General features: G+C 41.7%; 1 protein-coding gene across 1 annotated transcript in view; it reads right to left on the bottom strand.

The window, feature by feature from the left end:
• The window catches only part of jazf1b (JAZF zinc finger 1b), a 33,307-nt gene extending 16,931 nt beyond the window's left edge, over window positions 1-16,376 (bottom strand). Inside the window, exon 1 of the mRNA XM_072679399.1 lies at window positions 16,034-16,376. Within this exon, the coding sequence (XP_072535500.1) occupies window positions 16,034-16,148 (115 nt within the window). The 5' untranslated portion in view covers window positions 16,149-16,376. The remainder of the gene's footprint in view (window positions 1-16,033) is intronic.
• Window positions 16,377-24,997: the final 8,621 nt, after the last annotated feature.

Genomic DNA, 24,997 nt, shown 5'->3' with positions numbered 1-24,997 from the left:
CATGGAGTCTCAGGCAAAACCTGCAGACTGTGGTGATAAAGGTTTCAATTATTAAAAACCTCTGAGAAACACAGCTAGCTATGCAGTGCATCGCCATGATACACTGCTTCAAAAAAATATCTAATAAACAGGCCCAACTCAGGCCGCTTAGGTAAAGTGGTAAAGTAGTAAAAGTAGGCATACAACTACTTAAAGCAGAGGAAACCGCCCACTTCGACCAGCAGAGGTAATCCCAGGCCTTCCTGTCATTAGGATCCAGTGCTGGGCTGGGCTGGGCTTGCTCCTGGACCCCTCACCCCAGCTAAAGTGGACTTGGAAGAGGCAGACGAAGGGGGGTATGGGGTAGCAGTAATTAGCTCCACCAGGTGCAACTCTGGGAGCACCAGTAACTGCTCCTCAAATTTATTATTTCCGCTGAGATTTTGGAGGATGCATTCCAGGTGCCCTATATGAGCCCCCAGAGCACAGAGGCAGAAAAAGACTCATTGTTCCAGAGGACTGAAGATACAGTTTGGCCGAAGTCCTCATTAGCCTCAACAACATGAAAGCACCACTGATACTGGACTTCAGCCCAAGGACTATTTGAGCAGATCTTGAGATATGAAGGTTTTCATTAGGGCTGCAACTGCCAAATATCTTCCTCATAAAAAAATCTAAATCTAAAATTAGAGATGGCTTATGGGTATCGGTATTGGGTCAATATCTGCAGAAAATTCTGGATCGGATATCTGATAAAAAAAAAGAAAGAATCAGATTCAGCCCTTTAACAGAGCAAGGCTAAAACAACCCACGGTCACGCTGTAACGTTGGGCTGGGCGATATGGTAAAAATACTATATCGTGATATTTAAAAACATTTTTCACGATACATGATATTGATCACGATAATACGACGTAATCACAGACTAAATACATCAGTAGCAACAGGTTCTATTCAGGCTATTCAGATCCTCTCCCGTACTGAACACAATGATTTTTATTCAAAATCTGCTGCACTTCATCTAATTACACTGTCTATAATGAAACTTACAGTTGATCAGTGTTATTTAAGTATTAACAGTATCACAATAACTAAATTTATCACGATACAATAAAATGTCATCATATTGCCCAGCCCTACTGTGATGCTATTAGCTGTGTTTCGTTCTTCCTGTGGGGTGGGAGAAGGTTTAGGTAGTTTGTGCATCAAAGTCTACGTTTAGGTTTCAATGTCGGTATCAAGATCTGAAAATAAAAAGTGGTACTGTGTCACCTCTATCCTGAATATCCTGCAAGTGTGAGAGAAACACAAAAGATATTTCTGACCAGATCTTTAATATCACCACAAAAACACGATCACCACCTGTTTCTCACTTTTTCACATACAATTCGAATCTGTTATTTACATTGTGCCTGAATTTCTTAATGAATGGACCAATAGAAATGCCCCAAAAATGACTTTTTAAACTTTTTTTTAACTAACGAGAGTAAAAGCTGTGAAAGTTAAGGAGTTTTTCTTCTCTTGTAAAGTTGCTGTTTTGGAGACACAAGGCTTTTGCGTGACACTGACTATACGTTGCCCAAATCCAACATTTGGATCGGTTTCTCCAGATGTCTCTCCATTTCTAATCCCCACACATTACCTAGGTCTTCCCTTATCACAAGATGCTACCAGTACTAAAGAACCGAATGCTTCCTCTGCTCCATCTTTCTGAACTGCCGCTTATGCAGCATCAATGGGAAACCGAACGAGCTAGGAGGAGAACGCTAACAGCCAATTCTGTAATCTCAGCTAACAGACACCCACTGACACCCACACTGATTAGCATCATACTGAGTGGTGGGAAGGGGAAGAGGAATGGCTATCCTACCTCCCCCAGAGGGAGTGAGGCTAATTGTGCTCTCTAGGAATGAATGGTTGTGGCATCACTGAGGTGCCAAACCCATTTTTGTATTATAGCGTGCGATAAACGTAAAAAAGTATATTAGGGTTACGTTGTGATAAGTGTGACATGACTGCTGGCAATAATAAGCTAGAAAGTCCTCCAATTAGGGAACTTTTAGAACAGTAGACTTTTGGTCTAGTACAGAGGTGTCAGATTCCAGTTATGAAAGCACAAAGAACGACACGGTGTAGGGTTTCCCCTGACTTAACAGGCCTCACTTATCTACTAATTCATTGCATGAACTGAATTGAGCAAGTTACAGCAGAGGAATACTGTGAGCTATATGCCATGCCCTTCCTAAAGTACAATACTGCTGACCATAAATACAACAGACATGTAATACCACTGGATTACATACAGTTCTATTAAATACAATCATAACATCTAAACTATAATATTTTTGGCATGACTAAATAAAGCACAGCACAGCAGTGAAATATCAATAATAAACACACCAAGATTTACATTCTCAACACATTTCGTTTTAAGAAGTGATATTTAAATAAAGTCAAAACAAACAAAATAAATAAATAAAAATAAAATAAACACATTTATAAACTAATAACCCCAGAAATAAACCCATAACTGCATCAGATCCAGAAATATCCTATAATAATTCTGAACTAATACACGTCTCATCACAACGTGGGCCAGTTAGCTGGAGCTGTAGTGCTCCAAAACCATTTTATGGTCCATTAAAACCTTCACCCTGAATTACTGCTGTGGTTCCAACATCAGAAGCACTAAAACCTACAGAACTCACTTTTTCTTAGTTAAGCTATCCCCAGTTATCCCTAAAACAGAGAGCTCTTTGGGTCTGACTGGGGGCCTTAACCGTTCCAGTTATTTTACCATCTCCTCATTGTATTAACACCTTCATCTGAATGGCCTTTGAGACCGAATGCTGAAGCCACACCATCTAAAATGATGACCAGCTCTAAGAGCAACAAATGACGTACCCTCGGTTTGATTCACACACAGAGACAGAGAGTAAACACGAGCACACCAATGCATCTACAGATGTGCGGCCATTTCCCTCATTTCCCATTTGATTCGAGCACTGTTCCAAGGTTTTGTTGCAGGAACCACAAAAGATGAAATTCCGTCCAAAAAAACTTTGTATTAAATTATGTGTCAATAAAATATTACAGACCCAACATTTAATGAGCTCATTTGCTGCCTGCAATGAGGCCTATCAGCTGCACTGCCATAGCCCCCATTGGAAAAAAACAACGCTTCAGCAGGTCCAAAAGCTGCTTCGAAAGTGAGGCAGCGTCACCTGCTGGCCTTGCATCACCACAGCACCTGAGCTGAGGGGAGCTGGGCACTAGAATGTGAGCCTTGTTTAGCCTGGTACTAATTAAAGCAGAGAATGTGTTTTAGCAGCAGGTCCCCAGATGAGGAGAGAGGAAGAGAGGCCAGAATCTGCCATCGCTCTCTGTAATTAGGCTTCCCTGGTGCTGGGCAGGGCGTGCCAGATTTCGCACTTCGCCAGGAGTGAGGCGGGAGGAAGGAGAGGTTCCAGGAGAAATCCACCCCACTTCCTCACTCCAGGGCCCACTAATTACCTCGTTACTGACCAATAAGGCCGATCGCTCCTTCAGCTCACACCTCTGACCCATATGAGCCACTTCATCTAGAAGACAGAGCCCAACTATTAGGCAACTAGGAAGAACCCAGAGGAAGAGAGAGAGGGTGGGGCAGACAGACAGGGAGAGAAAGGCCTAGGCAGCTTTGATCAAATTTACAGAAGTCACATTAAAGCAACATTATGTAGCAGTTTTACCCTGAAATTGCAGCTTGAAATCATTTTAATGCTTCACGGACTTGTTATATGGAGAATGGCATCTCTGATGTTGATGTTTTTATGGCTAAATGCCATAAAAATGTTGCCACTTTGAGCCCAGCAGCACAATATACCAATTCTCACATAACGCTGCTTTAAGCTTGACTAGACAAAAATCTACGGCTGATGTGAGCTGAACCAGTCTGACACATCCCAGAGAGTTAAAGGTTTGAACTAGCGTTGCACCGATACCAAAACTGAAACCGACGCGGTGTGTAAGCGTGTAATTGCCACAGTATCGGTATTGGCAATAGAGAGCACCGATACCATGAAGATTACTGACGCCCTACATTTTTTTTTCATAGAACATTTTTGTTTGCAAACTTTGTTATGAAACCAAACGTTTAAACAACCTGTAAAGTCAAACTAGTAAGCTATAAATAGTTATTACCATTAAACAGACATTTAATGGAACTTTTTGGGAGTTTAAGCAGCTTGTTTAAAGGCCACACGCTAGAACGCTTGAGACGTGTGTGGCTAAATGAAAAATTGCTGCATAAGCACTTTTTGTTTTTAAACTGATTGTTTTCACTGCTCTGAAATATGAATTTAAACATTAATTAAAAAAGCTGTTGGTGAAGCTTAGCAAAATTTTGCTTCCCTATATGCAAATGTTTCTGCATTGTGGCAATTTTAATTTTTTCATAGCTCTTCAACTTTTCAAATGTGCAGGTACTCCACCTGTCAATGCTGTTCTTTCAAGATCATTAGATCTTATTTGGGATAAGATATAAAAAGTATGACCTATAAAAAGTGGAACACAATATCAGGATCTATCCAGTGTTAAGTTAGTATCGGTACTCAGTTTAGACAGATATTTTAAATCTGGTATCGGTACTGAAAAGGAAAAAGAGCCATCAGTGCATCCCTAAATAAAACAGGTCTAAACAGGGAGCATCAGCAGCCTAATCCTGTTGATTCTAATGTGTCATAAAAGCGTCCTTGTGAAATCCTGGTGACAGCACTTTCTTCTCATGTGCACCATAAAAGAGATGGACAATAGTGATTGTGAATGGCGGCTCATTAACTACTAGCAAACTGGTTCAATAATAATATCAACTCCTCTCCAGTAAAGAAGCTCCAGTTTCTCCTGTCAGATCTGCTTTTACTGCCTCAGTGCCAAAACCATTCGACTTTCACATTCAGGTTCACGCCATAAAATTCCAACTATGCCAGACATCTGCCTTCCAAATAAATGAGGCAGAGACATTCCCAGCACACTCTGTGCAGACACTGGAGCAGCTCGGGCCTAAACGCAATTGTTTACCCCCCTCTGTTGGTCAGACGTGCTCTGCACAAGCAAATCTGAAGAGGCACAGAAACATGGCTGTGGGGGGGGCAAGTCAAAACATCACAAACTCACCATTTTAGTACAACTCAGAGACACTGATTAAACAAATGTGACTGGAGGAACTAGGACAGACACACACGCACACAGTACACAATAACCTTACTATAAGATTTCCAGCTATTTTTAGAACTTAAAATGTTACTAAATATCAGTTCTATATTATTCAACTATTAGAAAAATGTTTAAATGCTAAAATCAAATCATGTATAAAAAAAAAACATAAACTCATGTATAGAGACTTAATTTGCATTTACCAACAGTTTTAATTAATAAAATATTTAAATTATTACATTATTTTACATTTAAAAAATAGCTTGAAGTTGACTTTGGCCCCAGAAAAAAGATCAAATAATTAACCTGTTATATTTAGTCTGGTTCACTAATATGAATATGTGAATGTAAATGCACAGAATGAGGGCACATCTTAGAAGCTGGGTTGAGGAAAATACATGAAAATAAACAATACTTTTGACACGTTCAGACATGTTTGTCATCATTTGGGAGCTACTAATCTTTGTAAGCTATCAAGAGACCAGTTTTAATGATGTAATAAAGTAATACTACACTCATCCCACATTTACAATTTTGGATTTTTTTTGACGCTCTTTTCCACAGCGACTTGCATTTTGAAATATATTACACAGGTAGGAGAATGCAGAGTTATGAGACTTGCCCAGTGCGCTGTGTTCGTCCAGCTGGGAAATCAAACTCCAGTCTGCCATGGGGAAGGTGGTGTTATTATCCACTAAGTTACACTAATCATTAAATAAATGAATTAAAATATATTTAATTAAAATTAATGTGCAGTACATGAGAGGACCATGCTGGAGCGAGGTGCTGTCGATGCTGATTGTTTGCAAACTTTGGTGTTTAACTACTGCAACTGCACTAGAGAGTGTTATAAATTGAATGTCTAGCATGCGTGATCATAGCTCTGTCAAATTTGACACTGTTGGAGTTTTATTTGTATTTTAATTTACATAAACACCCCTATTAACCAGCAAACAGGGTCAATTAAGAGGCTTGTCAGTTAAAGCAGCATTATGTATTATTTAGACCTTAAAACAGAAGCTTTAAAATCATGTTGATGTCCACTGACCTGCGATAGGGAGAACAGCGATGCTATCGCTGCTACTCCGGGCTCAGCAGGCCGCCTACTGCACTATGTAACTTTGGAGAAGCAGGAATGAAAAAACTATTGGGAAATGTGTAACACTGCGAGTCATGTTAGTGTGTAAAATCCTGTAATATTAATCTACCGAGTCAGCCCTTCTGCGCCGGTTCTATATCTCTCAGCTTGTCCAGAAATGCATGTGTAAAGCATGTCCTTCAGTGGTGGCTCAAAGCATGAACTACACTTCCCAACTGCAGGGGAAGCCCAGGTACCAGAAATGCCAATTTTCACATAATGCTGCTTTAACAGATGAATATGATAAACAAAATAAGACCATTTTAATGAATAATATTAATTTAAATGTTGAACAATTATGAGGTACAATTTTATTATATTATTATAGTCAATTACAGCATTTCAGAATGGACTCGACAGCTTCAGGTGCATTTTTACAGTACTAACCAACACACAAGCTAAAGTTGGCTACTGGTTCCTACACAACTCGCACGCCAACATTTATCTTCTGATGACAGTGTGGGACGAGGCTTCACAGACATCAGTCATTATGCTGAAGCACACTAGAGATGAAATGACAGTTCTGCTACATTAAACGCTGCATCACTACCTCATTCTGCACTGAAAGGGCTCTGCAGGGTTTAAGTGAGAACAGCAGCAGATGGCCAGCGTCTCTCTAAAAGACAACATCAACACATGACTCATGGCTTTGCAATCTGTTGCCGAGACCAGTAGTGCCAAAGCCACGTCCACACACCAGGCAAGCAAACCGTCTGCAGAAGCATCTTCTGCACACTACAATCAGACCTCATCCACAAATTAGGACTAATCTAAATTCATGAAGCTTTGCCCTGTGAAGGTTCTTTATACCTTCTAATGGTTCTTTACACTCACACATTTCCATTACAAATACGGTTCATGTTGAGGAGTATACTGTTTTAGTTGTTGTTTGCCATACCAGCAGCTGAGGCTATATTCATGACTAAATCCAGATAGAGACATGTATAAAAACACAGTCTGCAGTCTACATGGTTAGCAAATCACCTTCACTCTTCCACCAAGCTGAAAGAAGAACCCCCCCCCCAGTAATGCTGCTTATATTTGGGGTGCTCCTTCTCTAGGATTTACCATTACTGGCCTGGGTTGAATATACATGCTTCATATATCTAAATATTTATTTACATGCAACAGTAAATCATTTTAATGTGCTTCCTTACTAATCATTCACTAATAATTTACATTAATGACATCATTAATCCATGTTTCTAACACAGTGTACACTTCTTATCCAATTTACTACTCTTGCAGGTTTTGTCTGTCCCTCCTCCTCTACAGAGGACGGACTCACCCAGGTAAACAAATCACAGGTGAACCCAATCAGTTCTCTTTGCTCCCTAAGCAAGCAAAATCAGTTTTCAGGTAAGTGTTTACAGCCAGTCTTTATGTTGTGAAGTGTAAAGGGGAAATTTATTATATAAGCATTATAACAAGGTACATACAGGGCACTGGCCCTGCACATAGGCGCTTCCACACTTCCACTCTGCAATTCCTCAGTGCACCACAATGAGCACCATGCAGCACTATTACAGTACTATACTAAATTAAAGCCATATCCAGACCACAGAGAGCCACAGTACATCACATGTGACCTGAAATTTACACTGAGAAAAGCAGCCTGTCTTCAGGTAAACTATCCAGCCCGTGCAGCTCGAATCAGCTCAGTTCACAGTGGGGGAAAGATGCCATGTGTATAAATGGATCTAATTAAATAGTACAAAGCCTGGTTTGCAGTCTAGTCTCATACTACTCGACAAAGGTGGATCCCTGAGGAAACACTGCGTGTAGTCGGGATCTCATAACTGTAGTTTGATGTGAGTGTCTTAAATCGGGTATTTGTAATTGGTGCGAGACAAGAATTCCAGCACGTGTCCTGAATGGAAATGGTCTCCCCCGAGACGAAATGAGTGTCAGCCTCGAGTGGCCTATTCAGCATCTTGTGATCACTGACGGATCTCTTCGATTTAGAGGGGTCGGCGTCTGTCTCATGTGAATGAACGGATTAGCTTTGTGCAATTTGTTCCTGTCCTGCTCATCCGATTCTTCCTGCCACTTACAATTCCCCACATACAGATTCAGGGTAGGTTGTAGAGCTGATGATGGAAGAAGTGCCTCACTAATCTCTGCTTCTCGAGCTTTCTTAGCGGCCATATCAGTCCGTTCATTGGCCACAGTTCCACAATGTCCAGGTACACAGCAGAACATTACATTATGATCGTACTCTGGATAATATGCTTGTTGAAGTGATGGTCTGTTTTCAACGAATCAAGTGCTAAGAGACTGGACGCGGGGTCTGCACAGAGCCAAGAAGGTGTTTGTTTGATTTCTCGCTAAAGCCAGGAGTAGAGCTCTTGCTTCCGCTGTGGAGATGAAGCATAGTTTTAGGTTCTTTTGATAAGGCACTACACTAGATGTTAGAACATTACTGTGAGGATTTGTTTGCATTCAGAGCATTAGAGCATTAGTGAGGTCATGTACTGATATTAGGTGATTAGCCATACCCACTGTTCCCAAAGGTACTTAAGGTACTGGAGTCTCATCACTTATTACTATGTTTTTTTAAAGAATAATTATTTATATTAATCTCCCATTAGAGTTAGGCCTGTCTCAATAACGTTTAATGTAAAATAAAAAAGCGAGCTCATTTAGGAGCTTAAATTTTAATTAATTATAGTTTGGGAGATTTTTTTAGTTTTAGTTTATATATTATATATTGCTTATACATTTAAATACTTAAACAACAACAAAACATCTATTAGCATGTGTTTCACCTCAGTGTTTTTAGAGGGGTCGTTATTAATGATTTGGTCATTACAGGTACTGCACTCTTTTCCTATATCTATATACTATAGATGGCGCTACTGCTTACAGACCCAAGCTCCGCCTCCAACACCATGGAACTCATTACAAAACCCAGTCCTTCAGGGTGGAAAACAAAATGTAGGTGTGTCCAATCCATCTTCTTCCCCACCCACTTTACTGTCAGCTGTCCTGTTTCAATAAAATGTGATATACCAGACATGTGCAGAAAAGTCTTAGGCAACATACACTGCATTCATTTCTCACACCCTGTGTAGTTTTCATATTCAATACTGTGTGGAAATAGCTACACCCTACAGCAGTGCGTTAGAGGCGCAAGTAAGTAAGTTACTACACTGTAACAAAGCACTGCTGAGGACTCTCACACTGTCTGTGTGTTGAGTGCCTGACCATGAGTGAGTACTTCACGCTAAGATGGATGACCGTGATGAGGATCTGCAGAAGACTTCCAGCTGCTCGCCCCATGCCAGGACCATTCTAACTGGTTGAGGCATGTGCCAGTCAGCTAGAAAGGTGGAGGCCTCCCCCCACAGGTGGGTTTCTCATTACAAATCCTTTCACACTCAGTCACCAGCCAAGCTCTCCAGGAGACCGACAGCCTGGGAGTCACATTACCAGGGGAAGAGATTAAAGAATCAGAGCTCACAGCTCACATATCAGATCCACACAGCATGGACTCGGTCATGATAATGAAATACTGGAGCCGGAGTCTGGAGGAGAAACAGTGATCTGTCTTTTTTGTGGACACGACCAACAAGTACAATGAGACAGTAGGGTTATCATGACACCAATAAATAACAGTCCTCATTGTCTGAACACCAAGGACACTGATTAAACCTAATCTTCCACTAAACTTCATTGTGCCAGTAGGGATTTCACTACTGGGAACTGTTTAAGTTTAGGATTAGCCCTTAATCTGGGTCTGGGAGGACTGGCCCCAAATGTTTACTGGCTTAAACACAGACAAAGCATTTTTTTTACTTAATTCACTTTTATATATTTTTTAATCTCTTATAGGTATAACTCCTCTAGTTTAATTAAATAAAGGATTAAAAGCACTGGAAAAGTATCACTTTTATAATGACTATTTAATTAAGATTTTCTTTTGTTGTTTTTATTGGTACTCTGAGAAACACTACAGCCAGGGTTGGGCAACGTACTCCAAAATGTAACTACCAGTTCCTCAGATTTAGTAGGTTGATTCCAATTGATTGAATCCAAACTCCACCATGTTAACAAAAGAAGCAGGCCATGATGTTTTAACGGACCAAAATTGATCGCTTTTGTCTGTGCAAATTCTGAACTTTTCGACATGTGGCTGTGCTATCATGTCTTTTATAAGCTTGGATGGGTAAAAAAGTTTATTAGTTATGGATGGAGCACCATCAAACCAGAGAACACAGTTCCACTGCTCCACAGCTCAACAATGCTGGGGGCGTTTAAACCCTCTAGCCCACGCCTGGCGTTAGACATGGTGCCAATCGGTTCATGGTGTCAATAGGTCCCATTCTATTGGCAGCACTTCTCTACAAGGACTAGACAAGCTATGTGTGTGTATTTGCGCATCTGTGTCAACAATGGATGCAACGTAAATGAGTTGATTGTATTTATGAGAAGGGATGTCCACAAACATTTGGACATATAGTAAATAGAGTGTGCATTTTTTTTACATTGACTTCCATTAAAGTTGACATTGTGGAGCTACGAGATATATGCATGACAGCAACACTCACACACTAATGTACTATGTTACGTATTAAAGTGACCGTTTTCAATATTTCTTTAGTAATACACTCGAGGGCGTGCTACACTGACCTCACACCGCTTGCCGTCGAGGGCAACTCCGGCAACCCAGGGCCTCTTGTGGCCTCCAGCGTGTTTTAGAATATCACACACAGATTAAACAAATCATGCTTAAAAGCCACAACCGCAGCTGAACCAGAATACAGCGAGCTTCAGAAGGTTCAGTGCACGCTACCGCACTTATTGCCGCCAGACGTATGTCAGAAAACCTCAGGTGGGACTTCTCGCCCACATCACGTCTCTTGGTTTGATGTCAAATCTGTCAGTGTGAACGCAGGGGGAACCAGAACTGAACACAGCAATTATCTTAATGATACGCCTGTGTGCCTCTCTCAGGCTAGACTGTGGATGTGAGAGGTGTGTGGTGCAAGGCATGACCCAGCTGGAGAAGGGTGTTAATTGGTGTTGGACGTTTGCTAGTTTGTTAGTCTTTGGCGTTCCAACAATGCAGCCGCATTAGATATCGTAATTATTAGAATATCTATTCTTGCCCGTGCAAACGGTCTGGTAGAAAAGCACCTCTAGGGAACTCACTTTTAACAGCTCAGCTATGTGGAATGCAGCTAGGCTCAATCCAATGAAGCTACTGCATAAGCAAAGTTAACTCTGATGCTTAGAAGTGTAATTCTAATGACAATGTTGATGCCAGTAAAACATATTTTCCTATCCCACAGTGCAGGAACAGTGCTGCTCTTGTCATTTGCATGTCATCTATATGGATCACTGTTTGATGAAGCTTCTGCCCACTGCTGCCCAACACTGGGACACTGGGTTCAGCTGCAGAATATAAATGAGCTCCTAAGTTGCTCCTGGAATTGGCTTGTAGATGTCATGCAAAAAGCCTCCCCAAAAGGGCAACTTTACAGGAGAAAGAAATCCCTTTTAATGTCAACCAAGGTTTTATTCCAAGTAATTTGGGAGCATATCTATTAATCCATTATTCACGATTTTTTAAGACAGCAAAATGAACAACTGCCAGATTCACACAATGTCAAAAAGTGATAACAAGAATAGAGATATGATTTTTTTGCACAACAGTCGCAACAACACAGTGCTCCTAAACCACAGTGGGCACCTCACACTCTAGTCTAGACACCTAATCTATAACTGAACTGAGCTGAGCTTCCAAATTTCACTGAACCACAGTCCTGCTATATAACAAGTTGCTCATTTGCACTATGAGTATTTGCACAGCTGTACAGGTGTTCATTTTCTCTTCATTACATTCAGTACTTCTCTCTCTTGAGTTTACGTCATACTTGTGTTGCTCTCACCAAGTAAAATTTCTTGTATGTGTAACACACTTGATTCTGAATAAGCAAGCGAGGCCTACATATCACTTTTTTTGTTTTTTGGATACACATAATCTAATAAAACCATTTAATTAAAATAATGCACCAAAATCTCACTTCAGATTTACACACTACAACTTACTTAATAGGAGAAAATCAACAAATTGCCTGTTTTTTAGAAACGGGTCATGTAAGGCAAGGGGGTGGCGTCTGGGAACCCTGGAGGCTCGAATTTTTGCACAACTTTGTGGTTTTCCTGCTTAAACACACCTGATTCAACTCACCTGTAATTGGCCAGGTATAGTATAGCAAACTATGCTGAATTCTGACCCTTGGTTCCCCTTCCCTGATGTACAGCATATTAAGCAACCCACAGTTGCTATGCAGCACTACTGTGGAATGACTGTGAGCAATATTTGCTTAATACCAGATCAGATCAGATTATTTTGCATCAAACATAGCATGATATATCACAACAGGGGATCATGTTCCCAGCTGGTACGATCACAGGCAAACTGGTATTTTGGCCAAAAATAATAAAATAAAAATCTAAGTTTAATCCTTGTTTGCACTGAAAACCTTGATATGTCATGAAATGTGACTGAATTTAAGCATTAATATTCATGATATCTGCTGTTTGTTTGAATACTGAAATAATCTGATTATCACAGATCGCTCACACACACACACACACACACACACACACACTCACCCACAATAACACCACTTCACATAATAGAACACCAGTGTAAGTGTGCCAACAGCTGTAGCTGTATTTTTAAGACTCCAGGCATCTGCTATTCTGGATTAGACAGATGATGTTTTCAGGATGACCCCACAGTGACCCCATCCACACAGAGAGAAACAATGCACTGCAGCTCCGGGGAGAGACTCTGGCCTTATCAACCTTAGTAAATATTGAACCGCCTACAAGTGCTCCAGCAGCTTAACCACCTGCACTGCAATCAAGCAAACAATGCAAGCGGGGAATTGAGAGAGGATGCTGCAGAAATCCAGCAACAGAATGGGTTAGTTCTTCTCAAGGCCCAACAAGAAGACGTGTGGGAAACGTAAAGCTAATGTAATGTTTAGTACGATGTATTTTACTTCAAATGATACCTGTGACATGACAGCTTAGAACTGGCTGTAGTCATCATAGACAATGCGTTATTGTCCGTTTAATAAGGATGTGTCATTTAATAAGGACGTATATGGAATATGGATCAGAGTTTGCCTTGTTAAACTTCATAGGACTTTACCTGAGTGAGGCTGAAATATAAAATTCCAGCCCACAGAAAGCAGGGATGAGGGATATAATGCAGTATTGTGATATTTTGGGTGATAAACAGCAACATAAATATGGTATAATTCATATTTTACATTATTTTTAAGCCTATTTGTAGATTAATAGGATATCAGCATTCGGCAAAATACCAGAGATACCAATATCTGCTATACCAATAAAAGTCTTAATGCTTAAGGAGCAAGAGTCCTAATGCTACCTTAATCTATTGCAGTAAATCACTCTAATGAGAGCATAATTATTTTGCTTCATATAATGTAGAAAACGTAGAGTGTAATCTTCCATAAACCTATCTACACTTCTAGCAAGACTTCATTCAGTTGTTTAAGGCAGGGCTGAGTGATACAACCAGTATACTAACTTTAGGCACACTGATATTATCGAGTATCGCAATTATTTAAATTAGATATTATGCAAATGATCTTCCTGCCATTTTATTTTTAATGTCATATGACTTTTCCTGCCTGTATGCAACCATTATAATATATAGTTAGTTTAGAAATGTATACAACAACAAAAAACAGCATTAATTCATTAATGAACCTTACAGACTACAACAGTCTGCAACATAGATTTTTCATAAAAGGACTGCTTGAGTTCATGCAAATTACACTCCGCTATATGAGGCCTTAGCGTACTCAAACTGGATGAGCTTGTTGAGAAGAAAGGTGACTGAATACCAGTTTAGCATTATTTTGGTTTCTTACCAAACAAGTGCAAAAACTACTGGATGTTAACAGTTTTTCACACCATCTGTGCAGAATATAGTGATGGTTATAAATAACGGAGTAGTATTAGACACAATCAGGGACACTACCGGCCAAAGGGAAGGCCCAGTAATGGTCATATGTGGTACTTCAGATCTGAATTTGTAAGGTAAGGTGAGGTGAGGTGCACATATTTGTCACTGTACTATGTTCCGCGAAATGTGTCCTCCACATTTTAGTGAACACACACACACACACACACACACACACCCAGAGCAGTGGGCAGCCAACTCCAGTGCCCAGGGAGCAGAGAGGGTGAAGGGCTTTGCTCAAGGGCCCAACAGTGGCAGCTTGCCAAGCCCGGGTATCGAACCCACAACCCTGTCATCAATTGTAATATGATAGCTGATGTAAAATTAATAAAAAAACGTTCTTCTCTAAAGATTATTATTAGCATTATCCCCCAAGCTTAGGTCATGTCATGATACAGACATACAGACATGCCTCAGAGCTGCTTAACCATTAAAGAGTGGTGTTTCTATTGCACAGCAGTCTGTCTGAGATCTAACTGTAGGTGTTACTGTTAATGGGTGTTTGCTTCCTATCTGGACATGTGTCATTTCTGGCTGTGTTTAGGGGGTTCATTAGGTTTAGAATGAGAACAGATGAACTTAACCAAGCTGAAGTGTTATACCAGACAACCGTAGACTAGCAGAACCCCATAAGCACCTAATTAGAAGTCCATTTCATGATACGGACATGCCTCAGAGCTGCTTCTCAGCCTTTCAGCAATGCATTGCAATGCATTTAATAAATAATACACATTATATGCATTAAAGAGTGGTGTTTCTATTGCACAGCAGTCTTCCTGAGATCCAACTGTAGGTGTTACTGTTCCTGGGCCCTTGTTTGCTATCTGGAGATGTGCAATTTCTGCTTACATTAGTGTTTAGGGGTTCATTTGATGTTATTTTAAGACCAAATCAACCCAAACCAACCTGAAGTGTAACGTTAGACACCTTTCAGCACAGCAGCACACCCTAACCAGGCACCTAATAAGCTCTAGATACCAGTTAAAACAGACAAACGTGTTTCCTGACACGTTCATTTCGAGTTAAGCTGTAGTTTAATGGTAAATGAAGAGCACAGGAGTCTTAGGTTAGGGTTTACTGCTAGTAGCCGCTCCAGCTCGGAGCCTTACCGCTATACTGCGCTAGCTAACGGAGCTACCACCTAGCGCCTAGCCACCGAGCTATTTCCTAAACTTTTAAACGAAGGAAGCTACGATTACGCCCCGGTGTCGACCAGAGCATTTGCTACAGGTCTGAATTGCAGCAATAGCCGGTGCTGAAGCTGCTCTGAGCCGCGGAGTGGCGGAGAAACCGAGGAGTGTAGGAGGTTGCCGTGTAAACGGAGGCGGCAGCCCCGGCTGCTGCTGCCGCTGCTGCTGCTGCAGTGTACGGACGAGCCCAGGCCTAGTGCAGCGCAGTGCAGCGCAGCGCTAACGCGGCATAGCGGAGCGCAGACGTTATCCTACAGCCTCAGGACCAAAACCAGCGGTCTTATATGGTGCAAAAACGGGAAACAAGCACCGCAGCCGCACAGCCATGTCACCGCAACGGAGAAACTGTGACAAATCAGCGTGAAACGAAGCCGCGGCGCCGTCGACACCACACCGAGCAACAGCGCTGCAGCCGGGACGCAGAGGAAGAGCAGCCGGGCGCAGCAGCAGCAGCAGCAGCGGCGGCGGCGGTGGTGGTGGTGGTGGAGGCAGCGGCGGGGGATTTCACCGAGCACCTACCGATGTGATTGTCCTCGATGTGCACGATGAGCTCGGCCAGGGACTCGAAGTGCAGCCCGCAGCCTCCGAACCGGCAAGTGTTGGAGAAGAAGGAGGCGGCGGCGATGCCTGTCATGATCTTTGCTACATTGAACGACAAGCGAGGGCGAGCGGAAAGAAGCCGGAGCTGGCACGTACACACACACACACACACACACTCGCACACACACACACACACACACACACACACGCCGGCAGGCAGCCAGACAGCGGCGGCAGCAGCAGCAGCTGGAACAGCAGCGGGAGAGCGAGACGATCGGACCGGGGGAGGGTCCGTCAGCAAGGCCCGCTGACGTCACGCATTCCTGACCTCCTCCTAATGATGATGATGATGATGATGATGAAGAGTCAGAGGTCCAGTCAGGTGGTCTCTGTGCAATTGTTCAGTCATGTTTTTTGCGTGAACAGGAGGGCTGAAGGGTGGGAGAGTGCACCTCTAATCTGTCCATATCAGAGATGTAGTCTGAATCTGTAAAACATATCATTTCACCTGTAAAACCGTTTAAAGAGAACCAAGTTCAGTGTTTCTGTTAAGTAAAGGTCCGGTCATACACTTGTCCATTCCAAAATGTTGATATATTGTAATATCAGTATTTCTCCTGCTTTAACCATTTTGTTTAGACTTACTTGTGTGCTTAGGGTCATTGTCCTGCTGCATGGCCCACTTACAGTTAGGTTACAGTTCGTGGACAGTTACCCTGCCATTCTCTGGTAGAATTTGCTGGCGCACTCCAGAATTCATAGGTCCACTAATAATAATGGCAAGCAAACAGAGGCAGGAAAGCAGTCCTAAACCATGACATTACCACCCCCATGCTTAACAGTTGGAATAAGGTTCTGATATTAATTGTAATAATGTAATAACATGTAACATGGTGGCCTGTGGATTGTTAGAACCCCTAAGGGGGGTTGCGACTTTGCTTAATATTATTTACAGTGCTTTAATTCATAAAAACTTGTCTGTTTAATGATCTTAAGGCACATCAGTACATATATATGTATATATATATATATATATATATATATATATATATATATATATATAAATAGTTTACATCATCTTCTCACTTCTGTACTATACTAATACTGTACTAATGTACTATAAAACACAATTACAGTTTATTTGCTTAATTTAAATCAACAATTTTATCTTCATCATTCTGTTTATTTTTCTTTATTTTTAATAAAAAAAAAAATAATAATTAGGGCAGACCTTCACACTGTGCAGAAAACACAAAATTGAAGTGCATTAAACATTAAGACTGTATTCTTGTATAAATATATACAGCATTGTGGAAAAAGCTTATTGTCAAGTATGGAGAAACGTGTGTACATAAGGGTGGTCCTTGTAGCAGATTGGGTTGCAGGTGGACATTACTGCCACCTTCTCAAGTTTCCTGGGGAAGCAGATAAGAATGCACTGCAACTTTACCTTTTAGCCACATGGGGGCACAAAAGGCCTGTAGCAGCTTTCACTTTCGGGGGTCAGTAGCGTAGCTGGATCCTTCAAAACCCACTTTTTTAACGTTTTAACAATAACAAACAACACATAACTTTAGAAGATATGGCCACACACTCTATGTTACGTTATTTTTTGTGATTTGGCTGCAGATCTAATGGGACCAATATCTAGAAGCCTAAAGATGCAAAGCCCAAAAACACAACTCCAACCTCCAAGGTGCACCTATATGATATGTAGGGAAGACCAGGGAACAAACAAGTGTGTGTTTTTGTTCCCTAAAAGGACATAAAGAAGTATTTTCTAAATTGTGTCACAGAATTCACACCTATATTATATTAATCTTCATTTAGGTGACTGTAACATGGTAGCATCTCCTATCTGCAAAGTATGAAGCATGAAAGCAACTTACAGTGAGAGCTAGACAGGCTAAAGTACAGTAAAGTACACTGTAATCACATCTATTTTAGTTTTATTTTTCTGGCTTTGGTCAAAACTGAATGTACCCTATTTGACACAGATCCTTTTTGATGCCCACATTTTAATGTATTTACGTTGGAAAGCTTGACTAATTCTAGCAATATAGAATTGTATTGAATTGTATTGAAAAGCGGGCTTGGGACCAGAAGGTTGTGGGTTCAGTCCCTTGGACCGACACATAGTGGGGGCATGGTGGAGTGAAGCTGTCTTTAGCCCTTGAGCAAAGCACCTAATCCCCAATTGCTACCTGGGCACTGAGGTGGCTGCCCACCACCCAGGGTGTGTGTGCTCACTGCCCCAGTTGGCTAGTGTGTGTGGAGGCTGAGATCTGCAGTACTACTGTGCAAATGGCTGTACAGTCTTCCCATCTAACACCTCAGTCTGTTTCATCTGCAGCAGAGAAACTCAAGAGTGTATTATTTTTAATATAAATTTTCCCTCACTTTGTTTTTGGACCTGCAGTGACTGTTTAACAAAGTGTCTAAAGATAGCCACAGAAATTCATAATCCAAAATCCAAACAATAGAATAGAATGACAAGCTACGTAATTGTACAGAAAATCTGATCTCTTTAGATCTCTAGGCTTGATAGTCTTAGACTCTGAGGGCTGTGTTGGAATTTGTGTGTTGTGCGGTTACAGATCCAGGCCAGTGGGACCAGCATGTAAAGATGGAAGGTCTAGGACCAGAACTCAATCACTCTGCTCCTATGCATGTGACAGTGAGCCATAGTGAGCCAGACGGTGATCAGGTATCAGACACTGATATTTCATCTGACCCCAACTTTTGCTGATACCCACACATTGAAAGCCAGCTGTCAAGGCGTATCGCAGACACAGTTAACGTAACTTCATGAGTATGTTTAATTTCAGTTAGCTCTATAAACAAACACAAAACGAGTTAGGAAAGGTAGGATATATAGTCTAGAGTTTGTGTGACATAATTTGTCTTGGAAGTCAGGAAGCAACATATATCAAAAATAATCAGACTATCAGACTATTATGACCACCTTCCTAATAGTGGCAAGAACCACCCTTGGCTCAAATGACACTAGCGAGACGCTGTGGCATGGACTGTATTAGGTGACAGAAGGTATAGAGGTTAACTGCTCCACAGAGTCATCTTTGCTCACTGGCATCAGTAGCTCGTGGGGGCACGATTGGTATGCATTTGGAAAGTAGGTGTACCTCCATTCTCGGTACACCTTCACTACGACGGCTCTTAAACATAGCACCTTCCATGATGTACCCCCCCGCCCCCACCCGCCCTTTTGGACATCAGTCAAATTGCGTGCTTTGCCAATTTGGCCATGGCGATCGTTTTGCGCTCTGCTACAACTGACTGGTGTGCTCGCTTATTTATATGTGCAGCAACCCCTGTCACGTGGCATCTGTGACATCCTGGGCTGAGTTCATTTCAATATTCATAATATTCTGATATGACTGTGTAGTATTAGGTTGCCAGTTTAGGCACACATAAGGACTAAGACATAAGAGCACCTATTGTATGGTTGCATTGCTACTGGCTATGGTATGCATTGCATTACCATGGTATGGTATGCATTACTGGCTGTATCTGTTGCTGCACAAATTGTCAGCCCAGTTCAGCTCTACCGATCACTGTGCTGACCAGATAATATTAAATGTGTATTATTCTTGCAATTATTAAATTAAGTGGTTCACCAGATATGTTTTTTGGTGGTGATAAGCTTGAGTGTGATGTGCTAAATAAAGGGTGAGATTCAATTTTTGCACAAAGGCAAATTATCATATTTAATAATAATGGTTAAAAAAAGCATGAGCTGTGCTGATCAAATGTATGTACACTACATGTCCAAATGTTTGTGGACACCCCTACTGATGAATGCATTCAGCTACTTTAGGTTGTACCCACTGGTGATGCAGATGTGCAAATGCGCACACACACAGAGATACACAGCTTTTCTAGTCTGTGCACCAAGGTATTGCCAATAGAATAAGACTCTCTGGAGAAGGTAAACATAAACCTATTGGCACCATGTCTAATGCCAGGCGTGGGCTAGAGGGGTATATTAGTCCCCCAGAATTGAGCTGTGGAGCAGTGGGACTGGGATTGTGTTCTCTGGAATGATGGTGGTGCTCCATCCAGTACTTTTGGGATGAGTTGGGGAGTTGGTGATAAGGTGGGATGGTGATCATCTAACATCCTGACCTCACTAACGCTCTTGTCACTGAATGCAATCTAGTAGAAAGCCTTCCCTGGACAGTAGAGACACTAATTGAATTGCAGCTTAGTGGCAAATGAATGAAATGTGTAAATTCAGTGCACAGATCTTTCAACATAATAACTAAAGTGCAGTCACTCAAGTATTTCCACTCCTTCAGACACTGTTACTTCAGATACTGTTTTTGGTTCTCAAAGAACATTTCAGTTGAGTGGTCTCGACTGAGTTCTTTAAAGAATCATCCAATGAAACCTTTAAGGAACCTTTTTGTTGGCACTATTCACGTAGTTCACGTCCAGCAAAGATAGACTTTATTGCAGCTTTTGTGTTTTAGATGCCAGTTACAACCTCACTCCCAGAAAGCTATGTCTCCTCTTCATATCCAAACAATTCACTACAACCCCCTACCCCCACTTTCCTTTCACATACACACACACACACTCCTCCTCTGTTTTTCCATGATTTCCTGTTCACGTTTGTTGGCGCAGCTTGTCGGTGCTGGTTTTGTGCCCGGGTGGTGTTGTAATGGGGACCTTGCTGGGTTGGGCCTAATTCAGGCTCCACAGCAGGCCCCATCTCAACTCAGTTCAGCACGGCCAGCCTCCCCCACTCCAATCCACTCGCTTTTTCCAGCAGCGCTGGAGCACGCTGTGGGACATGCCTATGAAAGCATTACCTCACTAGCTCACTCGTGGCTTTGAGCAGCTCCAGAGCTCCGGGGCAGCGTCCTCCAGCATGGCCTCCAGCCATCTCTCCATCTCCATCTAGCGTTACTGATGCCTCGTCTGGCCAATGCAAAAAAGCTGCCTGTAATCACACAGGAGTGCTCCTTCACTTTATTTACACTGGTGAAATTAAGATGAAGTAATACACTAAGAAGTGCAGCTTATTAGTGCACGCGTGTGTATGTATCCAAGTCTGTTTCAGCGCCGCTAATTTGGTGAATGGTTTTACAAGGTTGGCATTTTGCATTTCTGAAAGCAAAGTTCATTGTTAAATTTATAGTGAGGGGCAATGATGGTAATAAGACTCTCTAATTGACAATCAAGCACATGTTCTAGTAAGTTCTAGTATTGTTGAAGTGCTGCAATCTGCTGTGTGTGCATTTAAGGAACAACTTTATGACTCTGTTGCTGGACTGGTGGGGTTTGAACAGTCACTTTTCCAGGGGAGAGGGAATTTGTATGACCATACAATGTTGTTCCTTTCTCAATAGATTTGACAACTAAATCACATCACATGATGTTTCACACAAAGCTATGTACTCTACATATTCAAACATATCCTGACATCCCTTCTAAGTAATTAATTTAGCTACTTTTAGGTACACTCACTGCTGACGCATGCTCTCAATTGTGCAACCACAGCATGTATAACCTCCACGGAAAACCATTACTAGAATGTGACGCTCTGGAGACGCCAAACATGATCCTAAGATCACCATGCCAATTGCCAAACATTGGCTAGAGGGGTGTAAAACCCTTCCACACTCTAGGCAAAAAGGAGTCTATACAGCATAGTACTGAACATGTTCTATGACTCCAAAACCAATAGTATGATTTACAAAACCATTTAAAAACCAATCTGGAGAGCCCTTTAACCAGGCGAGTTCTCATTGTTCCATGTGGAACCATCCCAGATAACACGCCCATATAGGGCCTATATGGGTAGCCCAACTGGGAGCCAGAAAGTTTTGTCCATAGGTTCCATGTTGGCCCCATGCATGGATGCCCAGGGTCAGTAATGGGACTTGGAGGGGTTAAACATGGGCCTCATCTGTGCTGCACACTGCACATGTTGTCTAGATGGGACCCATGTGAGTTTAGGATGGGCTGTAATTATGGGGCCCATTTGGAAAGCCCACATGTACACATGTACGAACCTACTCAGAGCCCATGCCCACCTGGAACCCACCAAGCCCACTTTCCACCCATGTGAGCCCCACATGAGTGTGTTTGTTGGGACTTTTTAAGACTGAGTGTTGGGATGCGTTCAACCAAGACTGATGGAGCTTCATCACATACCATTGGGATCTGTCAGTGATCCAGAACTAATCATCCAACATCAGTACATGACCTCACTAATGCTCTTGTGGCTGAATGCAATCAAATCTTTACATTAATGATCGAACATCTGTCTTGTTGTGAATGCAGTAAAGAGGGGACAGACTCCATATTCAAACCCTTGGTTTCAGTAGAAATGCTGGGTAAGTAGGTGTCTAAAAGCAGGTGTTTTAGAGTTTAGGAGGACATAGAGTTTTGAATTGAACATTTATGATGCTGCAGTGTTCTCCTCTGTCCCTGCTTGTGCATTTCATCTCCTGAACTCAAGAGTATTAAAAAGAAGTTTGTCCTGCTTTTATTGGAGTAACTGTCTCCACTGTTCAGGGCTTTCTTCACTGTTTCAGGCTTTCTACTAGATTTTAGATAATTGCTTTGTTGTTGTATTCAGCAACAAGAGTGTTAGTGAGGTCAAGATGTTGGTTGATCACCACCCCACCCCAACTCCCCAACTCATCCCAGACATGTTGGATTGAGCACCATCATTCCAGAGAACACAGTTCCACTGCTCCTCAGCTCAATGCTGGGGGGGGGCATTAGGCATGATGCCAATAGGTTCATGTTTATCAGAGAGTCCTATTCTTGTGGCAATACTTCTCTACAGGCACTAGACACGCTGTGTGTATGTGCATTTGCTGTGTCAACAATGGGTGCAACTTAAAGTAGCTATATGCTAAATTGCTACTATGTGTAAATGGTTGCATGTGGTACTCTGTCATGGATAGGCTCCCTGTCCAGGGGGTATTCCTGCCTTGTGGCCAATGATTCTGGGGTAGGCTCTGGACACATGTGACCCTGATGAGAAAGAAGCCAATAAGAAGATGGATGGATGAATGCATTGACTCTGCATAATGGAGGTTATTGGTTTTTCTTCATTACTTACTTACCTTAGTAATTTGTCCAAAAAAAAAAAAAAAAAAAATTCCCAGCCCAGTTTTTGTTTGTAAATGAATGCTTTTATCCCCCCAGTCAGTAGTACCCCGCAATCCATGTTGAACAATAAGCTAACATATAAATACTAGTGAGGTTAAGTAAAAGTGCCAGCTTCAGTAGTGTAATAAAACCCTGAGTAATGGCCATTCTTATTCTGCTCTGGATTCTCTTTAGTGTATCAGCTCTAATCTGCCCAGCGGCCTCCGAGAGCAGGAGTTTGTGCTGAGCTGAGTGATAGCAGAAAGACATTGGGCCTAAATCCTGAACGTGTTAAAGAGGTCCACTGGCGCAATCCGATCCTTCAGTGCAGCCAAAAGCAAACCCTCAGACCCCATTAAGGACTTAAATGACTTCATAATGTTCATGCACACAACCATTACACTCGCTGGTCCTCCTCTCTGGCAGTGTGGAGGGTTTCATGCCCCCACCATGTTAAATACTCATACTTCAACCTCTGACAGCTAAAATGTTGTCACATTTTTTTTTCGTGCTGCAGGTCTGCCTGTATGGTAATTGTTCCACACTTCACAACCTTTCACAATGGTAATGACCTGCTGGTGGAAATCTGGTGGGATGTGAGACTTTTCCTAGGCACTAGTGAGCAGTACCCTTTCAGGATCATGTTTATTTTGGAAAAACTAGCCCTTGGATTTTTGTTTTGGCTAAGGACTGTTTGCTTATGGAATTTCAGGCTGCATGGAATTTGAGCTTGTACAAATGCAGTCGGTGGCTCACTCGAGGGTGAATAGTGCACTTGTTTCACCGTTACTCCACACTTTAGGTTCCAGGTTATGTTTCTGACAAAGACTCGAGTTCATTATTACTTAGTGTCAATTTATGACTATCATCCTTGATTATTCCTGAGAAGTGGATATATATGGTATGTGTATCGAAGTCAAACCTCTATCTTTGCCTGCCTTACAATATGCTGTGGAGAGAGTGCATGCAGCATTACATAAATCCTTACCCTTTCAACATTTCCATCCCTGCAGGCATTTCAAGACATGGAAATAAGTCGACAGAGCGAGAGTGGAACATTCCGTTAACAAGATCAAACAGACAGACAGACGGACGGACTATCAGCTGCTTAACCCTCAATGCAACCTCTGCTGGTGACGTCCAGTAGGCCTGCTACACACCTGATGTAAAATATAAGAGTATAAGGTAGAACTGGACTAGGTTGGACTAAAACCCTTCGGCCACTTTTGGTAGTTCTACAGAACCATTGCCTTCACTCAAGAACCCTGAAGAACACTTTTTTAAAGAGTACAGCTTTGGGATGTGTCCTCTATCCAAGAGTGATAGGGCTTCATCCAACACCTTTGGGATGAGTTAAAGGGCTGTTTGTGATTCAATATGAGTCAGTGAAATCTCAAATGCTCTTGTGGCTGAATGCAATCAAGTCTGTACAGCAATGTTCCAATGGCTAGTGTCTTGTATACTGTGGCATATAATTTGACCTGTACTGTATCTATATATTTTTTTGGGAATTTATTATATAATTTAAACACATCACCTGCTATTATGACATTATGGCAACATAGCATAATGAATGGACCAATGGGAATGATCCAAAATGCTAATGTCTTAATCTGTCTGTACATTGACTTTCATTTCATTCATCTTTGCCTTCTGCCATGGCTGTTTTCTGAACAGCGATAATATACACTGATAAGCCAAAACATTATGACCAAAGTGAAAAACTAATGGTGCATGTCTAGGTCTGGGATATATGTTACATGATAACTGAACAGCTGGCTCTTGTGGTCGATGTGTTGGACGCTGAAGAAA

This window comes from Salminus brasiliensis, chromosome 5, assembly GCF_030463535.1.
Source record: "Salminus brasiliensis chromosome 5, fSalBra1.hap2, whole genome shotgun sequence".
NCBI lineage: Eukaryota > Metazoa > Chordata > Actinopteri > Characiformes > Bryconidae > Salminus > Salminus brasiliensis.
This window is presented reverse-complemented; position numbering and strand designations above follow the sequence as displayed.